Raw genomic sequence first — 23,988 nt, 5'->3', positions numbered from 1 at the left:
CGATTTAATTTAACTTTTCAAGGCAAACAAGTAAATTAATTTACTAATCATGAAAAAATTCATGCTTTCAAGAAAAAGATAGAATTTTGGACAATTTGAATGTGTTCCACTGAGTTTTGAAATGGGAGAGACGCTTATTGACAATGTTATTCTGTATTGGTACCCAATGAGGCATTTAACTAGCATTTTCCAAATTAACAGCAGATTAAATATCAAAATGAACTACATACTAAAAACCTATTTATTGTCAATACTTGCCTTTCAACTACGTCAACAGTATGAAACTTGTATTGAACTGACATCAAATTTATCGTCGCAAAAAAAAATTCATATCATTAACAAAATTATGCTGCAGTTTCGAAGATGAATATCCTCAATTGTCACAAAAGCCCACATTGGTACTTACGCCATTTGCAACTACATATATGTTTCAATCCCCAATAAAGAACAAATCTGGTTGTAGCACAATAAATATGTAATTATACAGCTGAGGTGGCTTCTATTATCATTAAAATTAGTTAGCTGACGTGCTCAACATGATAAAGATTATTTTCTTAATCATTGTTGACATGATATATATCTATAAATTTTAATTTACATTTATACAGGGTGAACATCAATAAAACCAATAACCAATAAACTGCAGGAATGGACTCCTGACTGGAAATTGAGGAAAAAAGGTCATGAACGTAAGTCCCGAAATGGAGGGTGTGCCTGCAACGACAACAAATCGCCCATGGCACATTACAGAGCTGCATTGCATCTATGGCATGTCACAACAGATGTTCAAAGTGGCCTCCATGGGATTGCAGGTGATAGGGACAGCAGCGGTTGTAATGCAGCACACACATAATCTTACTCTGGCTTGCACACCATGCTCGTGGGTCACTCACCTGGAGCAAGTTCTAGGACTTGTCTCAATATCCTGTAGAAACCAGTCCTCCAAATCTGACGTACACACAGTCCGCTGCCTCCTTGCACATTTGTATGTCTAAAAGGAGCCATGATCATACAAACACCAAAAACGGACTTGAAATGTTGTATGATGTGGTTGGTGTCTGTGAGGGTACTTGTTTCAGTACAGCCCTGCTGCCTCTCATCCGTTTCCATCTGCATGGCCATACAAAAACACCATCTTTGCTTGTTCCCGACATGAATACCGGACAATTTCGCTGTTTACAGTATGCTGCATCACTTACACAGGCTGCAACACACAAGGAACACATGGTACATGATCAGAGGAACTGTCATTCGCCAGCCATCTACTGGCAATGATGCATTTGCAAATACATGTTCCTAGAACCTTTTTTCCCTTAATTTCCAGTAAATAATGTGTTCATGCAGTTTGTCAGTTTTATTAACTTTCACTCTTGTATGACAGTAGCACACACTAGCAACATAAGAGTAGAGACTGATCTCATTATTGTGGCAGCACATTTCTTGAAGTAGCAATTTCTTAAAATGGGATCTGATGTTCATGTTTATTTGCCACTGATTTCATAATAATTAATATTATCAAATACATTATGCAACTAAAAAGTTATCTTCTCCTTGACATTTATATGCCTTTATTTATATGGTTTTTTAGGTACAAATTCAAATGCTTATACAAATCTGTCATCTGAACAAGCTTTATTCGCAATATGTACACCGTAGTAAAACAGAAATCTTCCACAAATTTCACTTCTTGTTCCTTCAGAAACAACATATACTTATATCACAAATAAATAATCACTAATTGTGCATTCAGAATGTTTCTCCTCAACATCTAGTCACATGAAGCACGTTCGGATTGGATCTTTTTCAGCCTCTGCAATGATTTCTGTGCCGCTTGGTGAATTTTTGGGTCCAACTTATCTGCAAAGCAACAAATAACCAAATGGGTTTATATCTTCATTGTTGAATTTGACTGATATTATTCAAAAGAAAATCTGAGTTCTTACATATTTTATGTTTTCCCTGAATAGGAAATCTAATTGGCAATTCTTGTGGGTCCTCACAGATGAAAACAAATGGTGACTCACTCTCTCCATCAGGGTATCTTTCTCTGTATTCCTCTTGTGGAAGGCAATCCACAACATTCACACATCCAAGCAAACAGCTTGTTGGATAGCTACTTGGGAACTTTATCCTGTCTGAAAAGATAATGAATAAATTTGAAATATATGTACCAATTAAGAGATACAGATTTTCAAAAACAATCCTATGAACTGTACACATGTATGTACTGAACAAAAGATAAGTATAATTTATGCAGTCTTAGGACCCTCACAAGTTCAGTACACATCGACAGTACAGACACAATGCTGTCTCAGAAAAATCACACTTATAGTCGAGATCCCCTAGCTCACAGCATTGCTGCCAGCTTTCAACTGCAAAGTACTAACAACTGCACGTGAAAACAGTAGCCACCTACAGAGTTGTGGCAACACTGAGGCACTGCCGCAGAGATATTTACAAAATCACATTATGTTACTGATTGAGGTAGGCCTACAAAGCTGTCACACCAAGTGAACTGCAACAACCAGGGATCAACTTATGCCAACCGTAATACAGATAATATAATGTGGATACAATTACTATAATACAATATTGATACAATTAATATACTATAAAGTGCAAAAGTAAAGAGACAGCACAGAAAAACAAACAACCTTCACACATTTGGTTTTAGGCACCTCCAACAATCTTTACTCATCACTGTGAAATAAAAAGTTAGCTAAAACTCTACTGACATATAAATGTTTCCATGTTATTGAACTGCAAGATTTCAATGAAGATCTTTAGGCAACAATATTCACTGTTATTGGAACACCCAAGTAGCTCATAGCAAAATAAAAAGGACGTGCGTTAAAAATACAAAGTAAATCCACAAAATAGAGATGGGAAAAGGCAAATAAATACTATACTTCTGTTATCACTAATATTTTGACCATAAACTATTCAGCCATCTTCCCAGCTAGCCCTAAAAACTGACAGCAAAGCACTCCACCCCCTCATAAGCCTGCAGAGTGAGCCAGTTCCACATGCAAACAGGGATAATTGAGCTGGAAGAAATACCACAGGGCTGTAGCAATATATGCTACAGTTACAATGTTTGCACAGGATAGTGTGTCAGAATTCTAGCCACTGCTGAATTCCAGATTTTGTGAAGGATAAAACCATCATCTCACTTGTCATACATCACAGCAAGGCTCGGTGGTTCTGAGATGGATGACTTAATTCTAAGGAAGGCAGTCATCTATAATACTCTTGGTCAGTGTTGTTTCCCATATATCAGATGTACTTTATGTACAGTTTAAGAATGTAGCATGGAACATCACATTATTCAGGGGGTTCATTTTAGCTGAAGACACTTAAATACCTCAAAAACTATGCATCAGATCAAAAAAAGTAATAATTCCAATTTATTTGTTTCAGAAGGAGACATCCAATGATACCCCATCCTATGCATTGGTGGCAGGTGGGGATGCAGCTTTGAAATTTCCGATGGGAATCCCCATTTCATATTGCAGATTATGATTCTACAGCAAAATCTACAAACATTTTGTTGGTAGCTTTTTCTTCATTTCACCACAGATGGCACATTAATCGGAGAAATAGAAATGGGTGCACAATCGTAATTTATGGCATACTACTCAGTGGGCCTTGAATATCCAATGGGATGTGGGACCCCACCTCCATCTTGCAAGGGTAGGACAGGCTAATACTTTATGACTCTAATTGGAAACCCCATTTGCAACATTGTATTTCTCCGATATATCGAACAGGGGACTACTCAATGCACCACCATGGCCTGCATAGATCTACGACGTATCATTATGGACAGTACCCTGTAACCGGAGCTCACATATTGTGCAGAGTAGAACAGATTTCGGCTCTAAATATTGAAATACTTGTACAGTGTTTATTGTCTGCACACCTACCTATCATTTGGAGAAGAGGTTGTGCATGTAGACAATGAATGTTGCAACAACAGAACAAAAAATTGAAATGATCCTGATTTACAGAGAATGTAGGAGAAATGTTAAGACTGTATGCTGAGTATTTTCCAGAGAAAGCTCGCTCTCGTTCAGCCTTTTACAAGGTTGTGAAAACCTTTATATCTGATGGCAGCATACAGTCCAGCAAATAAAATGAAGCAAATGTGTTACAGGAGAAGGTAATGAAATAGCTGTACTAGGGGCAGTGCACCCCACCCCAGAAATAAGGATGCAGCAATTACACCGCGATTCCAGTGTGTCCTTAGGTAGTATTCACACAATACTGCATCATCGGAAGTATCATCCACATCATTTGTCACTGCATCAAGAACTTCATGGAGCTGATTTCCGTAACCAGGTAGAGTTTAGTGAACGGGCACGTCAACAAATGCAAACAACCCCATGTTCTTTGCCGAGGTACTATTTTCCAATGAGTCTACATTCAATAACCATACCAGTGTTAACTGGCACAACATGCATTACTGGGGTGTAGAAATCTCCAACAGTTAGGGCAAATTGGCCACCAACATCCTTGGTCGGCTGATGTAGGTGTGGGTATCATGGGGAACACACTCATTGGTCCGTATTATATCGACAGCACGCTGAATGGACACAAATAATAAAAGTTTTTGGAACAGGAACTGCCAGTACTACTGCAGGATGTTACTCTGGACGTTCGCCAATGTATTTGGTTTCATCATGACAGTGGCCCAGCACATTATGCAACTGAATCATGGGAAGTATTAGACCATGTTTACACTGATGTGGATTGGCAGAGGTTGCCATGCCAGATTTGATGTCACTGGATTTGTTTCTGGGAATATATTTATAAGATAATATAATAGAGGGAAAAATTCCACGTGGGAAAAATATTTGAATATGTCTGCTTGTGTCTGTATATGTGTGGATGGATATGTGTGTGTGTGCAAGTGTATACACGTCCTTTTTTCCCCCTAAGGTGAGTCTTTCCGCTCCCGGGATTGGAATGACTCCTTACCCTCTCCCTTAAAACCCACATCCTTTCGTCTTTCCCTCTCCTTCCCTCTTTCCTGATGAAGCAACCGTTGGTTGTGAAAGCTTTAATTTTGTGTGTCTATCGACCTGCCAGCGCTTTCTTTTGGTAAGATATATTTATAAGATAAGGTATACCAGCAAGTGCGAACAGGCCGTGAAGACATGGTCGACTGCATCAGAAACGCCTGTTCTGACATTCCCGCAGATATACTTCTGTCCTGTTTATGGACATTTGAAAAGCGGATCACTAAACATTTGAACACTTACTCTAGTTTAGTTGGGAAGGTGGAGTAGCATTTGTCTCGAGCCATGGCCACAGTGGCACATCAAGTAGTCCCCTGTTTGATATGTTGGAGGAATACAGTGTTGTGAATGGGGTTTACAATTAGAAGTTATGAAATCCTGGACTGTTCTACCACTGAAAAATGGAGGTGGGGTCCCATGTGCCACTGAATATTCAAGGGTCATTGAGTAGCACATCATAAATTACAATTGTGTACCCATTTCTATCACTCTGATTACAGTGCTACCTTTGGTGAAACGAAGAAAATGCCTCACAAAAAACGTATGTAGATTTTGCCGCAGAATCATAATCTGCAATAAAAAATTGGGGTTTCCCTTAAAGATTTCGAAGTCCCCCTCCCTCCCCATTCCCCCTCAGATATAAGCAAATTGGAATTACAACTTTTTTTTAATCCAATTTTTTGAGATATTTAAATGACCTCAGTTAAAATGAACAGCCCACTACCTGATAAATGTGCTGTGGTCGAGTATTGTATTTAGGATGGAGAATGTCCAGGTTTTAACATCTATATCCTGACTTTCAGTTCTCAGAGACACCACTGAAATGTGTGTGAAGAGTGAAGTTATTACCCATGATGATGATTTTAATCTTGACAAAATGTGGAATCTACCACTGGAAATAGTTAGCAGACAGTCAGACAATAGTACTATTCCCTCGTCAATCACAATTTGTCACAAAACATCCTTCACAGAGGTGTTCATGGTAGCATATATGTTTGCCACCTGTGCATTATGTCTTCCAATATGATTATTAATGTACACATGTGTAATTGGCTTAATCTACCAGTATATAAAATGGATAGTAGTACTGTACCATCAATCATTAGGACACACTCTAAAGATAGCTGAATGGATTACAGCCACAATATTAGCAGATAAAAGTTTAGTTTCCACTTAATTCCCAAACTTTTATGGACCAAATGATACATTGTGAGAACATACAGCTACAGAATAAATACAGCTGTAAAGAGATCTCTGGAAAGCAATTTTATGAACTGATAATGCAAAAGCCATTTATACTGCGGGCTGTAGAATGGTTCTGTAGGGTGGATATATTTCTTTTTCATGTCCATGTCCATTACCAATGGAAAGAAGCTGTCTTGGAGTAGGCAGCAGTATATTCCTAGAGTAATCACCAACTTTGATAATAGACTTTCTTGGGATAGTTTACGTCTATCTTCAAGAGTCTGATAGTTCAGTTTCTTCAGTATCTCTGTAACACCCTCCCACGGATTAACCAAACGTGTGACCCTTATCTGTATATGTCCAGTATCCCATCCCCTGTTAGTTGTATCTGGTTCAGGTTCCACAGACTTGAGCAATATTCTAGAACCAGTCCCTAGAGTGATTATAAATCGTAGTCTACCACACATTTTACCCGTGACTGAACTGTGGTCATTGCATTTCATATCCCTATAAAATGTTAAAGTTTGTATGAGTTGGCTGATTCCATCAGTAATTCACTGATATTATAGTCATAGAATACTATGTTTTTTTCGTTTTGTGAAGAGCACAATTTTATATTTTTGAACATTTCAAGCAAGTTGCTAATCTTTGCACCAATTGGTAATCTTATCAAGATCTGTCTGAATATTTATGCTGCTTCTTTCAGACAGTACTTCCTTATAGATAACTGGGGGGTAATTAATATTTAACATGAACAGCAAGAGTCCCAATACACTTCCCTGTGTCACACCTGAAGTTAATTATACATCTGACGGTGACTCTCCATCCAAGATAAGTTACTGCATCGTCCCTATCAAAAAGTCCTCAATCCAGTCACAAATTTCACTCAATATCCTATATGATCATACTTTTGCCAATAAGCATAGGTAATGTACTGAGACATATGCTTTTCAGAAATCAAAAAATACTGCATCTTCATGGTGGCCTTGATTCAAAGATTTCAGTACATCATATGACAAAAGTGTAGGACAGGTTTCACATGACCGATATTTTTGGAATCTCTGCTGGTCAGCTTGGAGGAGGTCATTCTGTCCAAGATACCTCATTATGTTTAAGCTCAGAATACGTTCTAAGATTCTACAACAAATCAATGTCAAGGATAGTGGACAGTAGTTTTGTGGATCACTTGTACTACCTTTCCCTTAGATGGGTGTGACCTGTGCTTAATTCCAAGAACTGGGCACAGTTTGTTGTTCAAGGGATCTACAATAGATAATAGTTAGAAGAGGGGCTAACTCAGCCACAAATTCAGTATAGAATCATATGTCCTGGGGCTTTGTTCAGTTTCAATGATTTCAGTTGTTTCTCAACACCACTGACACTAATACTTATGAGGGTTGGAACTTTAATAGTGATAACTATTTATTTACAGCTCATGCAAAATAGATACACATTTCAAAATTTTACTGACCTTCAAAGTAGTCACCAGCACTATGTATAACCTGTTGCCAGCGATGTGGAAATTATAGTATACTCTTAGCAGTGCCAGTTTGAACGACGCTGTCTATTGCCCGACGAATTTTTAGCAGTTCTGAAGCGAATGTCATGAAGTGTATCCTTCAGTTTAGAAATCCAGTTGAACAGTTTAGAAATCGAGTTGCACTTACGAGGGCTTAAGTCAGGGGAGTGCGGTAGGTGGTATAGCAGTTAGCAGCCCCATCAGTCAAACAAATCAGTAACAGTTTCCACTGTACGTGCTTGAGTGTTGTCCTGCAAAATGACGGTCAGGTCATGCAGAAAGTGTCATCACTTCTGTCTCTAAGCTGATCGTAGGTTGTGTTCCAAAAATGACCAGCACAGAGACAGAAGTGATGACACTTTCTGCATGACCTGACCGTCATTTTGCAGGACAATGTTCAAGCACGTACAGTGCAAACTGTTACCGATTTGTTTGACTGATGGGGCTGCTAAGTGCTATACCACCTACTGCACTCCCCTGACTTAAGCCCTCGTAAGTTCAACTCGATTTCTAAACTGAAGGGAACACTTCACGGCATTCGCTTCAGAACTGCTACAAATTCGTCAGGCAACAGACCGCGCAGGTCAAACTGTCAACACAGCTGGCACTGCTAAGAATATCCTACAACTTCCACATTGCTGGCAACGGGTTATACACAATGCTGGTGACTACTCTGAAGGTCAATAAGACTTTGAAACACGTATCTATTTTGCACGAGTTGTAAATAAATAGTTGCCACTATTAAAGTTCCAACCCTCGTATTTTATTCCGCTTTTCAGTGGTATGAAGCTTAAATTGGGGCAATTATCCTGTGTTTTCCTTTGTAAAGGAACATTTGAAAATGGAATTAAGCATTTCAGCTTTTGCTTTTCTATTCTCAATTTCAGTTCCCGTCTCATTCGCTAGTGACTGGATACAAACTTTGGTGCCACTAACAGTTTTTACATAGCCCACAATTTCTTTGGATTTTGTGTAATGTCATTTGATGATAATCTGCAATGGTAGTCGCTGAAGGTATCATGTGTTGCTCTCTTCGCAGTCAAGCACATTTTTCTATCTATAGCACTAAACTTTGTTTTACACCTATTATGCAACAATCTGTTTCTTTAGAAGTTTCTTTACAGTGAGTGTCTACCATGGAGTGTCTCTCTCATTATGAATGGTTCTCCTGGATAATATCTACCCAGTGCATCGTCAACTATACTTTTAAATCTGAGCCATAAATCCACTACACATCCCAGACCTGTGCTTAAAGTTTCTCACAGAGATACAACACTACTGATTTTTAACTAATTTGCTGAACATATATATCTTTCTGCTTGTTTTAGTTGTCCTTTGTACTTCGGTAATCATAGCTGCCACAACCACATCACGGTCAGTAATACCAGTTTCGACGTGGATCTTCTCAAAGAGGTCAGATCTATTTGTCGCCATTAGATCCAATATATTTCCATTATGAGTGGGGTTCCAAACTATCTGTTCTAGGTAGTTTTCGGGGAAGGTATTTAATAATGTTTCACAGAATGTCTAATCATGCCCACCACTAACAAAACTAATTCTCCTAGTTAATTGTTGGATGACAAAGTCTCCAATGATGATTACAAATGGTTGAGGAACTTATGTACAAGTGATCTAAGGTTTTCTCTTAAGTTTTCGGTTACAGCAAGAGAAGAGCCTGATGCATGACAGATGGATCCAGTTATCATTTTATGCCCACCCACCATACCGAGTCTTGCCCAAAAAATCTCACATGCAGCTTCAGTTCCTATCTTGGTGGATTTGAGTTTCTTGTCTACTGTCGCCAATACACCATCTCCATTTCCCATTTACCTATTCATTTGATATACACTTGTGCTGAAGATCTTACGAGGGGATACCCAAAAAAACTGGAATTATTTTTAAAAGCTATATATTTTCAAATTTTTCAAAACGACCTTATCCATGTCAAAATACTCTCGATTACAGCTAAACCATTGTCCCGTAGGTGCTTCCACTGTTCGAAACACTTTTTGTAGTCATCTTTAGAAATGGCTGACAGCTCTTTCAGCATTTTTTTCTTGACTTCTTCACTGTTGTCAAGCCGGTGTCCTTTCATGCATGGAAACAAGAAAAAGTCACATGGAGCCAGGTCAGAGGAGTAAGGTATTTAGGCCAGTGGAACCATGCCATTTTTTGCCAAAAACTGTCTAACAGAGATGGCTGTGTGTGCACAGGTGCGTTGTCGGAGTGGAAGATGCTTCCGTTAAAATTACAGTTGATCAGTTGTCTATCAACAGTCTGTGAGCGCAAGCTCTAAATTTTTTTCAATATTTTCGTCGATTCGGGCAGTTGTGGATGTCCAGAACGAGGTCTGTCATCAATCGACAGGTTGCCGTTTTTAAATCAAGCAAACCACTCATATAGTTGAGTTTTTCTCTTATCATCATCTTGGTAAGCTAGTTTCAACTTTAAAACATTTTCAGCAGAATTTTTACCAAGTAGAAAACAAAATTTCACAGCTACACATTGTTCACTTAAACTTGCCGTAGTAAAAAACGAAACAATAACAAAACAGTGCTAGTAAAAACAATCACTGCAGATGAACAGAAAAAGTCTGGTCGCCCCCCCCCCCCCCTTTTCTTTTCTTTTTTTTTTTTAAAAAAAAACCTCCTTCATACTAAATCCTTTGCAGACAGGGATTACTTTCCAAACCTTGGCTGCAAAATGGGACCTCCCACATCACATCTGCACCAGCACCATGAACCAGCTGCAAAGGAGCACTCCACCCATTACCGAATATCACCTAACACTCAAACAACTATTTATCAGCACACAGGAAAATGAGGAACATCATGCCCAAATTCCTTCCCAAATCTCCTAAAGTAGGATATTTAGCAGACTGGATGGGGAGCAAAATACTAATCCGTTTCTACACTGCACCTATTACCAACATCTAGTCCACATGGGTCATAACCTTGTGGAACACCCAGGTGCAAGACCTACCAGCAAATTCTATTCCAGTGCCATTGCAGTCTTATACAGGGGATGGACAAAGATATGGAAACTCCAGAAACACAGCAGATAGGAAAGAGTGGTTCACCTGCAAAGGATGCTGGTGTGACCTATTCCTGAGTACTCCTCAAGTGTTTGGGACCCATACCAGGATGGATTGAAGGAAGACATTGAAGAAATTCAGAGGCGGGCTGCTAAATTTGTTACTAGTAGCTTTAAGTGTTACAGAGATGTTTTGGGAACTCAAATGGGAATTCACTGAGGGAAGGCAATGTTCTTTTCGAGAAACACTATTGAGAAAATTTAGAGAACCGGGATTTGAAGCTGACTGCCAAATGAATCTGCTGCCACTAACATGCATTTCGCATAAGGATCACAAAGATACAAGACAATATGGCTCATATGGAGCCATACATACATTCGTTTATCCCTTGCTATATTTGCAAGTGGAACAGGAAAGGAAATGACTAGTGGTACAGGGTACCCTCTGCCATGCACCATGTGGTGGCTTGTGGAGTATCTATGTAGATGTAGATTACCATGTCTAATATGGTATAGGCAAACCATTGGCATTCAAAACTTTCAGTCATCTTGGAATGGATAAATAGAGGTCCTGCGTGGTTTTCAAGGGAATCTTATACCATTATTCCTGCAAAATAGTGGTAAGTTCAAGTAACAAAGGACAGCAACATGCACCCTTCCCTCCAAAGTACACCACAAAGGCTCAATAATATTGAGATCCAGTGACTGTGTTGACCAGGGGAGATGTGAAAAGTCAACCCTGTGCTCATAAAACCAGTCCTGGAAGATGGCAGCTGTGCAAATGGGGGCCTTGTTATCTTGGAACACAGCACCTCTATTTGGTAACAAACATTGCGCCGCAGGACGGATCCAATCAGTCAAAATGGTCACACAATATTTGGCAATATGCAACCTTGGGAGTAGCCATTGAACCCAAATCATCACTGAAATGCCACTATGCTTCGCTCTTGGAAAGCAAACTTGGCCAGGTGTTGTAAAAAGTGTGGAACAAGACTCACCTGACCAAATGACTTTCTTCTGTTGCACCACTGTCCAAGTTTCATGGCTTTGGCACCAGATTTTCCTACTGAGTTGTTCTGGAATTCCAGCATGCCCTGCAGTTCCCTGCTTATGGAGCTCCCTTCCGTTGTTTTGGTGTTGACAAGGTTAGTGAGTGCGACAATCACTTTTGCGGTCACCACTGTCGTCCTCTTATTTTTCATCACAATCCTCTTCAACGACCGTCTGTCACAATCAATCAACACACCCTTTCATTGCTTGGTGACTTAGTGTATGATGTTCTCTCTCATTCCCTGTATATGGCACAAATTTCAACATGGTGCCTCTGAAACACCAAACACTTCGGCTACCTTGGTTACAGAAGCTCCCACCATATGAGCACCTACAATCTACTCATGTTCGAATTCACTGAGCACTGACATAACATACAACTACACAGAATACTATTTCTGACGTGGGTGACACTTGCAGTATTGAGGACAATGCACAGTTTCCCTTTGTGGTCAAATATAACAGTGCAACTTGCAGTCCAGGTTTGGCTAACATTTGCATGTGTGTTCAGTTTCCATATTTTTGTACACCCCTGTACTAACTTGTCAAAGGCAGGAGCACCTGGTAAAGCAGTCATTTGGAAGCTTAGCAATTGTTTTACTGTTATCTGTGTGCCCATTTAACATGTAACTATAGAGTTAATTTTGAACTATGTCTTTCATGCCAAATTTTACGTTAAACATTAATTATCAAATTACGCACTTTACCCCCTACCTATCCTACCCCTAATGACACATCCAGACAGTGTCTTGCCGACCTCTTCCATCTGCCTTATCCCTGAAAATTCACTCTCAACATCCCACTAAACCCATAACCTAAACTATTCCAAAACACTGTTGCCAACATATCAAACACTGCAATCCCACACTAGTTTCAGTACTATCCAAATGTCTTACTTTCAGTCCAACAAATGGATTAAATCGTGATGGACTGGTCGAAGTCCTATTATCCTCTTTCCAATTCTTACAGTGGCAACACTTTGTTGCCACCAACCCTTCCACCCAAAAGCTAACACTGTACCATGCCTCTGCCAGTTTACACCTCATTCTACTGATGATCCTGAGCTGACTCACTTCCACCCAACCATCTTCTTGTTACCTTCCATGAAGTCCATACCTCCAACATGGCCTCCTCCTTTCCACAGTCCTTCATAAACAAATAAACATCTAAGTAGATGAAAGAAAAGCCATCCACAACCTTAGGACTGATTTTCATAACAATCCCAGTAGACAATGGATCCATCATTGTTATGATGATCACAGTGACTACTTGACAGAAGGTATCTGCTAACAGTCTAATTCTCCTACATGCAAGTCCTGCTGCAGTGATCCCACCCCAGAAGTTCAGAATAACTTCAAATCCTTAGACCTATCCTACAATAACCTACCAAATCCATATCCCTCCTCACCCCCGTTACCCTTGCCACATCCACCTTCTACATTCATTCAAAAATCCATAAATCTATCCACTCTCACAGCACAACTATAGTTGATACTGTGCTCTCACTAAAAAATTTCAAGTCTTGTGGAGCATCAACTCCAACTCCATATCCTGCAGCCTAGCTTCTCATATAAAAATTCAGAAATAACTTTAATCACTATTTTTCACCATCCTCACTCCATTACATCTGTATTGCTACTCTTCAGTGCTGATTCTGACTTCATATAAACCAACATCCTCGTGCCCACGAGTAACTAATCTCTTTTGGAGGGCAGATATCTCTCTGCTGTGGGGTTCCCATCGAACCAGGCAATCTTCAGCCATCCTCTTCTTCTTCCCTGAGGATGGTTCATTAAGATCTCTGATCATCTGTCATCTGTCTGTCAGATTGTATGGACATACCAAGTGAGCTGCTGCTGTTGTATTCTACCCGTGATGCTTTTTTGAGTCTGGGTCATTTCCCTAATTGTCGTATTTCTTACGTAGTCTTGCCAAGATATTCTACATGATCTTGTGAGACAGTCCACTTCTACAACTCTCGATTTGTTTCTATTTTTTCCAGTAACCTCAGTCGTATTCATTAATCGTTATGGGCTCTACAATATTTACTGTCTTCATTTTCCAAATTTATCTAACATCACCATGACAGATAGTTTAAATTCTTGTTTTGCTGCTTTCCCATAGGCTACTCATTGCTGTCTTTCTCAGTCACATGTTCAATCTTCCAATAGAATGTTGCTCAAATATTTATTTTTATTTATTTATTTGTATGCACTGATGTGCTGGTCCTCTACTATTATATTTCCTACATTTTCTCACTGGTCTTGTCTTTTGAAAAACTACTTTCAGTCTCCACTAGATATACAGATAAATAAGTGGCACGACAATGGGCACCCACGTGGGAACCTTTTACATCAACCTGTTTATGGAGAGGAGACCTTTGTGGCTATTTGAGAACAAAGATCACTCGTCTGGTTCAAGTTCATTCCTCATTCCTCCATCACATTAACACCTTCTCTCCTAACTGTCTCATCTTGTTCTTCTCATCCTAGTAAACCACCTTCCTGAAGGTTGAACTCCGCATTTCCTATGACTCCATAAAAATCTCTGTCCATATGTATCCCACTAACAATCTACAGTACATCCGTTTATGCAGCTGTCACCACTTCCATATTAATGAATCTATCCCACACAATATGGCCACCCATATTCTGCACAATATTCACACATATCTCTAATCCTCTGACCACTCCATCAACAATTTGCAGAACCCCTTCATCACACTGAAGAGGAACAACTTAAGTAGATCATCAGCCAGGGCTTTGACACCTATCAATGTGTTGAGAGATGATGAAAATCCTGTACACAGTCCTTCCCACCTCTCTCTAAGTGATATTCCACTGCCCAATCAATCTGTGAAATATCGTGGTCCATCCTTACAACACACCTATTCGGAACTCCTTGCTGTATTGGTTTAAACCCACTGGAAGACCCAGGTGCAAGACGTATCCTATGCACCAAATTTAACCTAGAGTCCCATCACAGGCATATATTACCCTATTAGATGGACAACGACTACACTTGTATGTGTGCATTGTTTTGAAAAAGGATATCATCCGAAAGTTCAGGCTGTCTAGAGTTCCCGTAAAATCTAGGATGACAAGGCCCTTGTGTAATACACATTTTGACACGCGCATGCACGCGCGTGCGCACACACACACACACACACACACACACACACACACACACACACGCTGGGTGTGTCGGGTACATTAGGTGATGAAATGTTGTCTTTGATGGAAAAATTTATAGGTCACACCATTTTATGGAATACACAATTTATGAACTACCTTGGTGACAGTTGGACTTATGACGATGAAACCTGATAGGAATGTTTGGCCACTTGTTAATTCCAGTTAAAATCAATATTTTAGTTGCAATAGGGTACACAGTACTGATAAATATCTTGAATGATATCAATTTGCTACACTGGCTGTTACTGCTAGGATTAAACCATTCTTTTATTTCATATTGTTCACTACTAAGTAGTTCCAACTTTATAGTCACTCTCATGTGTCTGCAAAGAATATCAGACACAACTTAAGTAAAATACAGGCCACAAAGTAAACATTAGTTGTTTAGCCAACAATAAAAAGAGAATTTACAGAGTATAGTTAAATGCACACACTCCAGTTAGTGTGCTTGTCTATGTCATATAATTACATAAGTAAAGCATGTTTGGCCTGACATAGAATAAATTAAATGTTATTTTACTTTCCCTTCTTTTGTCTGATCATGCAGTTATTTTACCATTATGATTTTTAAGATAAGATAAAAACAAGTGTGAGCTTCAATACTGTTTTGGTGTACAGGTTGCTATACAGTTCTATATCGATTTTTACACATGTTTATGAAAAACTAATCAAGTGCTTGAATTATTATTTGTGATAGCGCACAGGCCTTGATTTCTTTCTTTCTGTTTACCTCTCCAGAAAGTAACTGGATGTTTTTCTTACTGTTAAGGAGAGAAGGCAGAACACTTCTGAGAACATTCACACATATATAACATAATTTACTGATTTTAGTGAGACTTGTCACATTCGTATGAATAATAAGATGCCTGTAGTGTAACATAGCACTCTACACAGCATTTACCAAACAAAGTGGCGATCGCCACCACAGAAGTACTATTTAAGTAATGAGTTAGTGCAGTATGCTGTTTGGAAGTTTGTTTTCTTTCTGTGCATGTAATATGGAATTTGCACATAGAGCATCTTTAAGCCAGGCACAACATCTGCCGCACATGCTGGTGGTCAGTCTACTCTGTGTCATGGGATCCTGCCCTCAAGATATAGCGTGTACCACCAAAGAAGGACGTCAACGACAATCGCGATGATGTCACAGATATCTGGGGAATCAGAGTTCATTCTGTTAGCTGTCTTTCGAGAGAAAATGAACATCAATTACTATCAGACAGAATTGTATTGAGCACATTCAATGATACAGCTGTTTTGTCAAAGTACCGTATCAGATATTCAACTACTGTAATGAATAAATCAATACATTCATATTAACAAACATGGCTTCATTTATTGGCAAGTTGACAATTGGCAAAAGACCTTTTTAACTTCCAGCACAGAAGTTGCAGAAGGAGAAGTAGTCTGCATTAAGAAAAACACACATATTTATTCTGACATTTCAGTTCAAATATTAGAGGTCAGAATTGTTAATTGTTGACTGCCACGTGAGTTAAATATAACTCACATGAGGTGTTCTCTTCGGGCCACGTAAAGTAAATGCAACTCACGGACATTTTTCCATCTAAAGCTCTGTGGTGCAGTTGTAACTCACAGGAGCATGCCGTGACTCGGTGTTATAGTAGGTTATGGCCCCAGTAACAAATCATGTTCGTGGTCTACAGTTTTCAAGAGCTCAAGAGTAGTTATTGACATTTGAATTCGTGAGTTATATATCGCTCACATGGCTCAGTCATATTGGACTTTTCTTCTTTTTATTATTTATTTATTATTTAGTGTGAAATATTACTTACACAGTAGATTGCAAATCACACACAGTTTTATTTACATTCTTCAACTCTAATTGCAACAACAATGAAACTGAAAAATTTGGGTCATTCCACTTTGTTTCTCTAACACCTGTATGCACTGTGCTTTATGAAAAAACACTCCTCGCAAAAATATGAGTCACAATTCTTACATTTCCATGTAGTTTGTTTGCATTTCTTGGCAGCTTGCTCTCGTCCAAATTCATTCTTCATTTTTTCATAGCACACTGTACACCTATGTCTGGTGCTCCCATGTTCACAAGTGCACACAATCTGCAGGTAACACGGTGGCTTTGGTGAGAGATGGCTCAAACTCATCGGCTTCTTCTGTATGGAGTAGTCTCAAAGTCACTTCCTCTTTGAATTCTGTGATTGAGATCTTCTTGTTGTTGATGTATCAGTAGATCACATGAGCATTTACCAGTGCCGACGCTGTCACCCATTCAATTGCAAGCTTCCTGCACCATTTCACTACCGCCTTAGACAATGCGAGTATGACTTCATTTGGTCAGAAAGATCTATAAAAGACTGAATGATTATAGTCAATTATCATTGCCGGTTTTTTCTCTGTGCCCTTCCTGGATTGAACTTCTGCTTCTTGTTCTCCATGAACAGTACTCAGCATCAGAACATCCCTCTTATCTTTCCATTTAAGTACCACTACACCTGTGGTACATTCCTTTGCTTTGCGTTCCCCCTTCTTCAGTTTTGCCTGTACAACAACTTGAGGATTCAGTTTTCTGTTTGATCTTAGAGTACCAACTAAATGTGTTGATTGTTCAATAAGCTGGTGTGCTAGATGAACATTTGTGTAAAAAATTGTCTGTATATAAGATTTTGCCCTAATTTAGTAATCCATTCATAAGGCTCGTAACAACGGAAGGGGCAAGAGGAACATCAGGATTCACATTCTTACCACAGTAAACTTTCATATTCCAGGTGCAGCCACTCTTCAGACAAAGTTTGACCAATTTAATTCCAAATTTATGGCACTTATTCTTTATATACTGAGTGAAACTTAGTCTTCCTCGAAATGGCACAAGAGTTTCGTCAATGCAAACTTTTTTCTCTGGCACAACTGCACTTTGAAATCGATGCAGTAATTTATCAATAAGAGGTTGAATTTTTAATAAGCTGTTTCCCGGTGGGCACTGATTGTTATCGGGAAAATGCCACATACGTAAAAGCAGTTCAAGACGATTGCGTGACAACATTTTTTTACATTGTTGTGATAGAGCATATTTCTTGACCAATAATCTGGAATCCTCAGTTTTACATTTAGTGACATCCATAACAAAAATCCTAAAAATTGTTCTATTTCAGTTTTCCTGACATTAGTCCACTTTTTCAGTCGTGAATTAACAATTACTGAATGACTTTCTAAGACTTATTTTGCACACAAATTAGTTTGTTGAGTCACATATTCTAAAATTTCATCAGTTACAAAATATTTGAAGAAATCATATGGTGTCTTGCCTTTGAGAGTTAGTGCAGCAGAAACATTTACACCAGAACTGGAATGAATAAATGTAAAGTTTTTCATATTTTTACCCGTAACTGGCCCCCAGACAATCTCATTAGAATTTGTTTAAGTGTGTCATCTTCATCTTCAGAACTTTCTGATATTACACTTACTTCAATTGAACCTGAATCAACTGCTGTAGTTACGGCAGTAACGGGGTTAGACGTGCTTTGTTGCCTGGTTTTTACATCTGTGAAATCTGGTTCTTTGACTGAATGTAGACAAAAACTCTTCTTCCTACCTTAACTGATGTGATTCCATCAACAGAACTTCCAGTTTCGCTTCCAGTCTCCTCTGGTAAAAATTTGTCTGAGCTATCACCAAATAAAGACACAGAATCTTCACCACTTATGTCCATAACTTCATCCAAAAGCTGCTGTACATGCCTTTGTTCATCTTACATAACTTCTACGAGACTTTTTCTTCTGCCACAATATCACTTTGTTACAGAGCAAACAACACTGAATAAAGGCTGTAGGAACAATGCAGGAAAGCAATAATGGAACTGTACACAAATAGTGCTGTGGAATGCAAAACTGACAGGAGTACAAACCTAAAATTATTACTGACATAGCAAATGACACACCTGATACCTTTACTCTGGGGCCATGTGAATCATATGTAACTCACACAAAAAATTTAAAAAAGGTACTCAAATGCCATATTTTCACTTTATTTGAACTTAACAAGTTTACTTGGAGCAAACTAAAGCAAGATATTGAAAAAAAGTAAATGGCCCCAAGGGGTCGGTAACCCAACTATACCATGGCAGCCAATGTGTTAACAGAGACTGGAAATTATCATGGAGTATACCTAACATAACATATCATAATGTATGATGAAAACAAAACATCTTGGTGACCAAGTGCAGAACCGGAACATTTCTGTGCTGGAAAGCTGGCAAGAATTTTATGAGAAAAAGAAATTAATAGTTTTTGTCATAAGAACTCTCAGTAAATGCCGTGGTTGTCCTTAGTGACAAAGGTCAACAGCCAAAATTACAAAGCAGTCAAAATCAATCCAATGGCACTGCAATTGAAGAATTTTTAGAAGATACGAGTAGTTGATGAGCAATTATTAAATCTTTTGACTACAATTACGATGAAGAAGAATTTTTAATAGTCAACAAGTTGGAAGATTTTCGTCCCCGACATCAGAGGGCTTAAATTGTGACATCAGTCACAGATGATTTCACAGCAGCCATCAACTTGATAGCATTGTCTTCAGTTTCTTTTCAGCCACACAGTACCTCGTGTTGGTCACGATTTTCTGTCGGCATCACAGCCTGATGGGTGCCACATGATATTTGGTGAGCTATATTCATTTCTCACTAAAGTACTTTTGTCGTTGGTTGTACTGGTAGTGCTGTCTTTTGGAGTAAACCGCAAGTGATTTGACAATCAAGGTTTGTGAGTGCAATATGGTATCGTAGTCAGCACTGTTCAAGTAATAAGTCAAGTTTAATTACAATCATATTATTTTAGTTATTTTATGCCTAGTGGTTATGAGAGTAATGGAGGTGAATGAAGCAGAGTGGCTTAAAACTTTTAGTGTGCAGTTAAGTACCAATATAAAGGAAGGGAGTGTAGATCTGAAAAGGAGCTAAGAACTTGATTAGACAATACCCATGTTAGTACAAAAGCTAAGTGGGATAAAGTCATAGCTATTATAAAGAGTACATGTACATAACTTAAAGTTCAAATTAAAAAATGGTATTTCACATAACCAATACCAACCTTGAGCAATATACTGAAGAATCTCGTCAGGGAAACAGCGATAATTAACAATTTGTGAAATGCAGAATACAGTATGGTAAATACTGTAGAGAAGATACATTCTCAAGTACTTAAATTGATTGATCCTGCCACATGACTATTAAGTACCGATTTTTTAGAATTAGATGTTGAGCTAACACAAACCTCAGACACAAATGTCAGTCTCCATATTTTGAAACAAGATACAGAATTTTTTCTGTTCCAACTTCTCAGCTTTGGAGTGGTGTAATGGTGCTTCCTTTCACTGAAGGTTCAACCCAATGAGGAGTTGGCTAATAACAAACCTCTTTCTGCAGAATGGTAACTAATGGGCCTATTTGCGAAAGGTGATTTTGATGTAAGTTTGTAACCGAATTGGTGGAACATGTATGACAGAATTTTGTCAACAGTTTTGTAGAGGTTGTGTAGATTGACTTTTTGTGTCACTTTAGAGGGTATGTATAGTACTTCTGGTATTAATTTACACGACCTATCTCATATTTTCGTTAGATTTAGTACAAAATACTTGATGTTAACATTTATGAAAGTGGTTACTTATGTAGAGGACAGAGACAGGGTTATAATGATTTCAAATATTTTGGAAAATTAATGAAACAACATGGTAGGTTTCAAGTCAAATGCAGACAACCTTGTGCATATATTAAACAAACTGAGGAGTGTGAGTCACTTAGGGTATCGTAAATGTTGTCTTGGGGTGCTCTTTTCGACATCACAGGCACACAGGACTGAATAGTTAAGTATCAGTAGCCTGATGCCCACTAGGCACTGAGTTGTCTGCTATATTTTTTCAGATTTAGATTTTCATATAGCAGTCTCTTACCCTTTCACCACCTTCTTTAAAACGATAACTTCTTTTTGATTATCCTGTACCTTACTAGTAAATAATAAACAGGGCTATAGGGAGAAAGATTATGAGCAATAGGTTGTCTGCTTTTGATGAGAACATGACTAAGACACAAACTGATCATCATCATTTAACAGTTCCAGTTTCCCAGGTACTGGTAATGAGTTTCTTCCACTTTGTCCTGTCCAAATAAACCTGTTCACAGAGATCATCATCCACTGTCCATCCTCTGGCCACTAGATCAGCCTTAATCAAGTCCAACCATCAACAGGTTTGAGGTCTTTTCCCATCCACCTGTCTTTCCAAATTTTGACTGTTCTAGTTGGCTCCATTCCCATCACATGCCCGTACCATCAAAGTCTAGATGCGCCAATTCGATCTAATAGGGATGTTTTTATTCCGATTTCCTCACCTCCGCATTTCTTAACTTGTCCATCTTGGTCTTCTGGATGGTGAATCTGAGAAATTTCATCTCTGATGCTTGCAGCCTTGATGATTATCTTTTTGTAAGAGTACATGTTTCAATAACCTAGGTCAATATTGGTATGAAATAGCTCTTAAACATCATCAGTTTGGCCAGTTTTGGAATCAAGTCAACCCATAAAAGTGATCTTACTTGTTGGTAGAATTCATATGCTTTTTGCTCTCTGCTGGTGATTTCATCTCTGACCAAATTATCACTGGAGAGTTTGCTGGTCTCCCATCGGGCACCTCCCCAGGTGGCGGGTAGGAGAATGCTCTCCAGATATGGTGGGTACTGGGGAAATAAAATACCTGGGGTGGACCAAAACAAGCAGCTGCTACCTTATAGTACGATATTGGCTTATCAAGGGCTGAGGGAGTTAACCCTGAAAGAAAATCCTCAATTACGTTAGGCCTAGCAATCCAGAAAAAGAGCTTATTTGTAGTTGCTTTCAAGACACACTAACAGGCTTAAAAACCTATGTATGGGTAAAACTGTAATGCAGTAAGTATGTGTAACTTGTGACATTAGGTTACATTCATACTTGGATTTGTTACAATAGACACAAAGGAAAAGTAATAAGAAATGATACATTGACAACGTACTGCTGCATTACTGATAATAGGCGAATAATTTGCCACACAGAAATCAGCAGACACTGGCCAGGAGGTAAGCTAAGAAACGGAAATGAATAATTTTGTACGAGTATTACTGGCCGTTAGTACTGTCACATTTGACAGGGAAAAGAAAGGAAATATACCCTTATCTATAAATTGTGTGCATAACATACTAACATCCAGTTAAGATTGCTTGGAGTGCATTCAGAGTTACAGCAGCACATAGGTACGTAATGAGTGATTATGTACAGAGGAAGCACAGAAAAAATCTGAGAAACCAGGTATGGATTCAAAATACAATAAGAGTATGTTACTTTAGAACATTTGAAGGAAAAGAAAAGACAGAGTTATAGGTAATATTTAACAGGATATTGTACCCTAATCACCAACAGTACCTGCACTTTGACAGCTGCCACCCTGCCCAATTAGTATCAGCTAGTTGTGTGCTGCTACCTCATGCCCTAGTCTGGGAAATCGCATGCCCAGCCATCTGCCACCTGTCCCCTCTACCTGCATCCTTAGCTAGCCCACAGACAGCTCCCCACTCTCCCACATGCCACTAAACTCTTCCCCCCAACCCCCTCCTTGCCTCCCGCCTCACTCCATCCTTCACCCCACCCCACCCTGCACCACCACCTCGCCCCAGTGCAATCACCATGGGCCAGGAAAGAGCTGACAGTCAACTGAGCACAATGTAGGCAACAGGTGTGTGTGTGTGTGTGTGTGTGTGTGTGTGTGTGTGTGTGTGTGTGTGGGCAAAAAGAAGTAAAGGGAAAATTATTTACATCTGAAGACACGGTCACTGCAGAAAGTTAAATGGCTGCTTAGGGAGAATCTTTCTGCAGAAACAGATGCTTGACAGTTATTGCAGAAGCAGGATACCATTGGTTTCAAAGTTTCTTCCACAGCACAAAGTAGATGAGCCTACCTGATGAAGTAACACCTCATGCCTGAATTATATATGAGCATAAGCCTCTGAACCCTGCCCCCCCCCCCCTATATTTATATTTTTTGTATTGTCATCCTGGGGGTATGCCTCTAATGCTAAATCCACTAGTGTAGTTAAATATTTTGTTGATGGTATCATCCTTTTCTGTATGCTGTAATTATCATCTTTAATTTTGCTAAATCTATATTTATTTTACTGATATCTGGCCATCATGCTTTGCTTCTCCTCAGTTTCAAAACTACCATTAAATATTTGTGACATTCCTCAAAAATACTGCCAACAGTTGCTGGCACTTGCAAATAATGTAATAGTTATAACATTCTGAAGAAGGGCACTGAGTACCAGAATCCAGTTAACAAATTAAATTTATTTTATGCAACTGGTTGCTGAATGTTTCGATATATACAACTACAGATGCTGAAGATAGATAAAATACTAGATTTACACAATACTGCACTGTACTAACAGTATTAGTTGCCACAGAAAACCATCTTCTTGTCATACTATTGCCACGGCTGTATTTTAACAAATGACTACATGCTCTGATACATGTAATTTTGAAATCAATCATATGAAGAAGGGGAGGGGAAACAGTTTTTTTTATTTTTGGGGGTGGGGAGCACCAACAGAAAGAATGTCTAATGTTAAAAACAGGCCTACACCTAAGAAGAAAAATAGCAAACTTACCTCCCTTAAGAACTTCATACATATTTTCAACTTCTTTTATATCTTCTTGGAGTGGCGGTTTAGCTGTTGCAGCTATCCACAGACGGCCTCTGTGTGCAGTATACCACATTCGACCTTCATGCCTATGCAAAATGGAGTACATATACTTAAAAAAACTCAAAAACTCTAAAGAGAATAGTTCCTGACTAACACAACAATCAGTATGGTGATACTGGTTAGAAAATGTCATGCATATATTTTAAAAAAAATTCAGTGCGATGTATAGCCCAGTGCAGTGAAGACTCTCCTGAGTTTGAAGAACAAAAGAGCTGTTTTCAT

The 23,988-nt window shown here is 38.8% G+C and overlaps 1 protein-coding gene across 1 annotated transcript in view; it reads right to left on the bottom strand.

The window, feature by feature from the left end:
* Positions 1-1,615: 1,615 nt before the first annotated feature.
* The window catches only part of LOC126484443 (activating signal cointegrator 1), a 116,039-nt gene continuing 93,666 nt past the window's right edge, over positions 1,616-23,988 (bottom strand). The window contains exons 10-12 of the mRNA XM_050107962.1: positions 23,671-23,792; positions 1,944-2,135; positions 1,616-1,857 (exon numbers count right to left, since the gene is read on the bottom strand). Of these exons, the coding sequence (XP_049963919.1) occupies positions 1,769-1,857; positions 1,944-2,135; positions 23,671-23,792 (403 nt within the window). The 3' untranslated portion in view covers positions 1,616-1,768. The remainder of the gene's footprint in view (positions 1,858-1,943; positions 2,136-23,670; positions 23,793-23,988) is intronic.

The sequence above is a fragment of the Schistocerca serialis genome, chromosome 6 (genome assembly GCF_023864345.2).
Source record: "Schistocerca serialis cubense isolate TAMUIC-IGC-003099 chromosome 6, iqSchSeri2.2, whole genome shotgun sequence".
NCBI lineage: Eukaryota > Metazoa > Arthropoda > Insecta > Orthoptera > Acrididae > Schistocerca > Schistocerca serialis.
This window is presented reverse-complemented; position numbering and strand designations above follow the sequence as displayed.